The sequence below is a fragment of the Limulus polyphemus genome, unplaced genomic scaffold, assembly GCF_000517525.1.
Source record: "Limulus polyphemus unplaced genomic scaffold, Limulus_polyphemus-2.1.2 Scaffold352, whole genome shotgun sequence".
NCBI lineage: Eukaryota > Metazoa > Arthropoda > Merostomata > Xiphosura > Limulidae > Limulus > Limulus polyphemus.
Window position 1 is genome coordinate 485,373 of NW_013665962.1, and position 7,477 is coordinate 492,849.

Below are 7,477 nucleotides of genomic sequence, written 5' to 3' on the forward strand. Positions count from 1 at the left end.
ATATGCGTGTTCATGATTCGATTACTTATATAAGTTTATCAAGTCTGACACACAGACATCGGTTCAAAATGAATACATCTTGTTACTTCTACTGATCATTTAGAGACAAATGATGCAGCCAGCTCACACTTAGGTACGAAGAAATGAAACAGCCCAAGTTTATTTACTCCTGTCCTCCGGTTGGACAGTGGTAAGTCTACGGATTTACAACGCTTAAATCAGGGGTTCGATTCCCCTCGGGTGGACAGAGCAGATGGCCCGATGAGGCTTTGATATAAAAACACACACACATTATTTAGTCCAAGTGGTTGGAACAAATTTCATAACATTTTATACCATATATTAGGCAGCAATTGGTCACTGAACAAGATGACCAGTAGACTTCTTTGTGGCCAAAACTGGTAACATTTATACACATTTCTTTAGTTTCTCTCTATTTAGAAGAAATCATTTTTATACTTTAATTACACCTGACTAGAAACAAGATAAAAAAGAGAATTGTGGTAACACATTACAGAAAAAACATTTACAATAACATTTTGGAAAATATTGGTTCACACAAAAATTTGAGTAACATTTTCGTACATAAATTAATAAACGTGGTCAACAAAATACAGATACTACAACAGAACTTAGCATTTCAAAGTTTAATGATCAATTATGTAAGAAAGCATGAACAACGCAAACAAGAACACAAACATTTACAATAACATTTTGGAAAATATTGGTTCACACAAAAATTTGAGTAACATTTTCGTACATAAATTAATAAACGTGGTCAACAAAATACAGATACTACAACAGAACTTAGCATTTCAAAGTTTAATGATCAATTATGTAAGAAAGCATGAACAACGCAAACAAGAATACAAACATTTTCCAAATTAGCACAAAGGCTAAAGAAAATATGATATATTTTACCATTACTTCGGATACCGATTATAAATATAGCGCTAGAAAATTACACTATCCCAGTTTCAGGTAGTTCTTACAACATTCCTACCTTTATATGAGAAGATAACAAACAAAACTTCGCTTCAATGAAAAATAATATTCAGAATAACGGGAAGAATATGAATAAAAAAAATGGTTGAAACATTGTCGTAAAAAACTTATGAATGTTAATTGTTTGATGACCGGGTGACGGTTGCCAGGTTGTACAGAACTAGAAGCAAATGGTGGTAATTTTTGGTCTAATTGTTAGATATTTAATATGACGTCGTACTAAAGAAGTTAGAAGTAGGTTATATATTTTGTGTCATTTAGATAATGATTTGTTCCTTTTGGTTTCTTCATAAGTAAGGCTTTGTCCACATGAAGTTGTAATGTTATATCTTTACTCTGTGGTATAAAAGAAACAATGATCTCAAAATGGGCATAAATTAAATACAATTTCCTTTAATTTCACGAAAAATTAAATAAGCCGCTGTTGCTACTTGATCAAAATGTCCCTCAAATGTGGTTACAAATATTTTATAGTTTTCACCAAGAAACACACACACATATGTGAACAACAAAATACCCACGCAATACTAGTTGAGTGGATGTAGTAATATCAAACCAAATCTCTTTTTCTATAAGTCGCATTGACACCATGCTTTTATACCAATCTCATATCAACGAGACGTCACCACAACCATAAGATAAACTTAGTTATTGTTATGTTTGTTTTTTAGCATTTTTGTGCAAACCTATACAAGGGTCACCTTCACATAGCTGACCCTAAGTTTGAATTGATAAAATAGAGGAAGCTATATAACAGAAACCACCGCTAATCCTTGGGTTACTCTTGTCTGGCGGAATTGTGGAATTTGATCAACTATTATCACACACACACACACACACACACGGCCTCAAATGACATACTGAGCGCGTTTTTGCTGCAACAAACGCGAGCCACAAACCCTCGGATTCACAGCCCGGGCACGTTAACCTCCAGGCCCACAACCGGCTCATTTTTATCGTAAAATATATTTTGGTCTCCAGGTGGAAAATCCCATAAAGAGTTTTTGCAAATGGATATAAAGAGGTTTCTACAAGTTAAAAAACCATATCATTAACAAGGAACTTTCGATAAAAAATGTATATCTGCCTGAAAACTTCTACAAAGTTTACAAATCGCTGTTAGAGTTCAAATGAACAAGTCTAGTTTCTACAAGTTAAAAAAACCATATCATTAACAAGGAACTTTCGATAAAAAATGTATATCTGCCTGAAAACTTCTACAAAGTTTACAAATCGCTGTTAGAGTTCATATGAACAAGTCTAGTTTCTACAAGTTAAAAAACCATATCATTAACAAGGAACTTTCGATAAAAAAATGTATATCTCTCTGAAAACTTCTACAAAGTTTACAAATCGCTGTTAGAGTTCAAATGAACAAGTCTAAAAAACTATATAATTGACCTTCAATAATTCAAAAAAAACTGTTTAGAAAATAGATAACCACATACATTGTTAATAGGCTCTTCTAGGCTTATATTGGTGAGGAGATCACATAGATAAACGTTGTTTTTCAAATACAGTGTGTGTGTGTGTGTGTGTGTGTGTGTGAAAAGTCCGTTACCAAGTCATCATTTATAGAAAATGGCATTTCATAGTTAGGACTGTAATGTTTTGAAGTTTGCAAAGCTACCTTTGGCAGTGTTTACGTTTATCTGTTTTATAGTTTTATTTAGATATCTTAAAATCAGTGTTTTTCGTAGTTTTCACTTGTAATACTGTATATTCTCTACAAACTAATTTCTGTTACGGGAGTAATAACAGGTACAATGCATAGTTCTGTTTATGTTCAAGCATTGTGAGAGCAGTTAATATTCTACATGACATTATAAAAAGAAACTTACCACTGAAGCACGAAATGTGTTCCTTTTCCTTTAGAGTAATATTCCAAGGTGATGTAGTTATAAAAGTAGCTAGGGTTTTGTATGTCCAGTAAACTGAATAACCATTTCCGGTGTTTATTGGAAAAACACAGATTTGTTTTGTTTTTTTCTGTCAGAGTTGTTTATCGTTTAAGACTAAAAATCAGAAGCCCTAATGATATAACGGTAAATACGTAAAGCTCCAAACATGAAGACATAGCCCAATTTTTTTTTACATTTAAAGTAAAATACAAATTTTTAATAGAAATTCTTAAGTACATTCTTATAATTTACTTACAATCTTTAGAAGAATCGGTTTTATAAAAATCTAACTTCTCGCTCGCTTCTTGTAATCTGGGGGTAGCGAGTTCGAATCCCGTTACCGAACATATTCGCCCTTTCAGTCGTGGGGCGTTAAATTATGACAGTTAATCGTTGGTAAAGAGTTGGCAGTGGGTGGTGTTGACTAGCTTCCCTCCCTCCAGTCTATCACTTTTAAATTAGGAACGGCTAACGCAGATTGCCTTCGAGCAGCTTTACGCTAAATTCAAACAAACTAACCTAACTCATCTCCGAAACTGTGGCATACTTATAATGAAGCAAATCATCGAACTATTATATATGTTCACATTTATTATTTTACTACGGCTAACGCAGATTACCTTCGAGCAGCTTTACGCTAAATTCAAACAAACTCACCTTAACTCATCTCCGAAACTGTGGCATACTTATAATGAAGCAAATCATCGAACTATTATATATGTTCACATTTATTATTTTACTACGTTTGAAGCCATCATATTTTTAGTTGCATTATTATCAATATAAATAGATATTTTCTATAACTAATAACACTATAATCAAAGTCAAATAATACTTTTTACACAAAATATACACAGCATTGATAATTTATTTTAAATTTGCGGTGTTGCACGTGGGAACTACAACAGTATTCTGTGATCAAAGTGTATTAATAAGTTTAATATCCAAAGAAACAGTACATACAAAGTGCGTCTTTTTTTTTCTAAAATTGTAGTCTTAAATATCGCATATGGATTATTTTTCTTCAATAAAGGAATTTCTAATTACCTATCTTCCAAATACTACTTATTTCATATCTTACTTCTACAACTAAAGTAACATGAAGTTAACGTCAAACACAAACGTATTCAACAAGAGCCGTTTACACTGAGCACGCTTGCATGACTTACAATCTTGCTTGAGTTGAAAGTTCACAAGGTTGTTAATGACAATTGAAAGAAGACACCGTTACTTGCATGTTTTCCACATTACCCAAACATCATCTAACTCGGCTAAAATTTAATTTGAAGACAAGAGGTCTGATAGAAAACGTGCTAAAATTATTATCAAATATGTTAACACCATAACTTAAAATATAGTCATTCTTTGTACTGTATTCACTAAAAAACGTTTGTCGGTATCCTAGGTATAAACCAATACATTTCTCTCAATATTTAGTAATGATTTCTTTTTTAAAAACTGTTGTAATCGAAAGCTAGAGATTGAATAAGTGTTGAGAACACCTCGAGTGTTAATTTATTAAATAAAGTACAAAATAAGTTTCACAATTAATGTTTTACAGAATAGAGAACCCCTTGAGTGTTAATCTATTAGATAAAGTACAAAATAAGTTTCACAATTAATGTTTTACAGAATAGAGAACCCCTTGAGTGTTAATCTATTAGATAAAGTACAAAATAAGTTTCACAATTAATGTTTTACAGAATAGAGAACCCCTTGAGTGTTAATTTATTAGATAAAGTACAAAATAAGTTTCACAATTAATGTTTTACAGAATAGAGAACCCCTTGAGTGTTAATTTATTAGATAAAGTACAAAATAAGTTTCACAATTAATGTTTTACAGAATACTAGGAATAAACTATTCTATAACTTTTTAAATTAACAGTTAATAAAACACTGAGAAAATATACTTTATTTTATACCAGTATGTGTGTTTTAAGCTTTTCTTACACAATAGTAGAAACAAAACGTTGTGCTATAAATGCGGACATTTGTTTTGGTTGGCTAAACATCTACTGGCACATAATTATTTCCGTTGCATGCACACCTGCCTAAACTGGCATAAATACTTTTTTTCATTTAACACTGATAACAACTATATATTTTTTTTCTTATTCTGATTTGATCAGACGTCGGAAGTACCTAAAGCATCAATCGTACCAGTTGTGAGAAGTACCGAAAACATCTTACAACACTGGTATCTATCGTACCAATTGTGAGAAGTACTTAAAACATCTTACAACACTAGCATTTATCGTACCCGTTACAACACAACTGGTACGATAGATACCAGTGTTGTAAGATGTTTTCGGTACTTCAGAAGTACCGAAAACATCTTACAACACTGGTATCTATCGTACCGCAACACTAGTATTTATTGTACCCGTTGCAAGAAGTATTTAAAACATCTTATAACACTAGTATTTATCGTACCCGTTACAAGAAGTACCGAAAACACCTTACAACACTAGTATCTATCGTACCAGTTGTAAGAAGTATTTAAAAATCTTATAACACTAGTATTTATCGTACCCGTTACAAGAAGTACCGAAAACATCTTACAACACTAGTGTCTATCTTACCCGTTACAAGGAGTACTTAAAACATCTTACAATACTGGTATTTATCGTACCCGTTACAAGGAGTACTTAAAGCATCTTACAATACTGGTATTTATCGTACCAGTTGTCGGAAGTATGTAAAACATCTTAGAATATCAATACTATGTTTCTTGCCTATTGTCAGAAGTACAAAAATCAACTTATAACACCAGGATTTTTAGTTTTAATGCCTATTGTCAGAAGTACCAAAATCAACTTATAACAACAGAATTTTTAGTTTTACTGCCTGTTGTCGGAAGTGCCAAAATCAACTTATAACAACAGAATTTTTAGTTTTACTGCCTGTTGTCGGAAGTGCCAAAATCAACTTATAACACGAGTATTTTTAGTTTTAATGCCTGTTGTCGGAAGTGCCAAAACTAACTTATAACACCAATATTTTTCTCGCGTGTTGTAGAAAGTGCTTATAGCATATTATAACACTACTATTTATCGTACCTGTTGTTGGAAGTATCTAAACCATCTTATAATATCAGTACTAATAACAATAGAAAAATCAAACTATTGCGCCGGTCCAACAAACAAATAACACACCACAAGACGTACTTTAACACTTTGTTTAGTGTTATCTAATAAAGTCGCCCGATAGAAAAATACAACAAAGAAATTCTGTTCCTGAATTGCAAGTGATGTCTTTGGTAATGTAAAGCATTCACGATGAGGAGACTAAAGCTCTAAAAATCTATTATTTTCACTGATTGTTATTTTGTTCAATGGAATATGTTAAAACAATTGCATTTTAATAAAAAAAAATATATTTCCCAGTTTACAAATGCCCCAAGAACTAAAGGTGCAAACACCTTGAATTATTTACAGAGTTTTCAGTAAATTAAGGAACCTTTACTTAAGTATTTGGCTCGTGTTTGATTATCTCCTCATACCTTGTTGACAATATAAGAACTGATAATTAAATAAAAACGAAACATTTACACCTCTTTCAAGCAATGTTTTTTGTTTGTTTTTAAATATAAGAAAGCACTACTAACTATTCAAAGGATAACGTAAGCTTTTTTATAGTAACAGTAGAGAGTAATACTAAGGAGAGTCTAATGAACGAGGTGTTGACGAATACATCAGATAAAGTCAAAACATCCGACTTAGTTTTATGTTTATAAATATTTTTTTTGGTTTACAGATTTCCGTTCCTTTTTTAAAGGATTTTTTTTTTTAAATCAGCGTGTGGTTTCAGGCAAACTGCTTTTTATAGTGCATGTATTAGTAAAAAAACACTTATCGAGGTCGAGTTCCTTTTATATAATACCATCAAAATGTACTCACGTTGGGTTGGAGGTGTTCCAATATAAAGCTACAAGCTTTCTTCCGTAGACTAGGTAATGTGAATCTTCTGAAAAGTGGAGAAGGAATACCAGAAACGGAAGGACCATGACTAACGGCCTAGTCATCGTGAGAACTGTGCGTCTGGGACGCTTCGGCTCGACCCACGTGCTTCCGCGACTGTAATTATAAAGTTCGTAAGACGTTGAAAAATATATAAATTCACTGATTATCTTCCTCCGAACAAATAAAACCGATTTTTAAATGTACAGGGAAATATATATAAACTGTTTTCAGGAGAAACTGTTTTTAAATAGAGTAAATCATACAAAGAAGAAGCCAAACCTTACAATGGTAAACCCCCTTGAGAAGACTGGAAGTTTGAAATTCGCCAAACCACAACCGGTGATGGCATATTACAATCTTGCCCGCTGGTCATATACAATTTTCAGGACTGATATAAGCGCCCTCAGGTGGTAATAAACAAGACTTATGTACGTCAAATACTATTTGAAAAAACAAACAAAAAGTACTTTTAAATATTCTAACCAAAAGAAAAATTATTATATATGAGATAGATTAACCAATGGGAAATATTTAAAAATTCATATGGGTAGCGAAACTTTACTGAAAAATTTTCAGGGTCCTCAAAAACGCTTAACCGTTTGACGTA

The 7,477-nt window shown here is 32.2% G+C and overlaps 1 protein-coding gene across 1 annotated transcript in view; it reads right to left on the bottom strand.

Annotated features, from left to right (window-relative positions):
* LOC106457619 (ephrin-B1-like) overlaps nt 1–7,235 on the bottom strand; it is a 401,982-nt gene extending 394,747 nt beyond the window's left edge. The window contains exons 1-2 of the mRNA XM_022383612.1: nt 7,155–7,235; nt 6,808–6,984 (exon numbers count right to left, since the gene is read on the bottom strand). Coding sequence (XP_022239320.1) covers nt 6,808–6,984; nt 7,155–7,219 — 242 coding nt within the window. The 5' untranslated portion in view covers nt 7,220–7,235. The remainder of the gene's footprint in view (nt 1–6,807; nt 6,985–7,154) is intronic.
* Nucleotides 7,236–7,477: the final 242 nt, after the last annotated feature.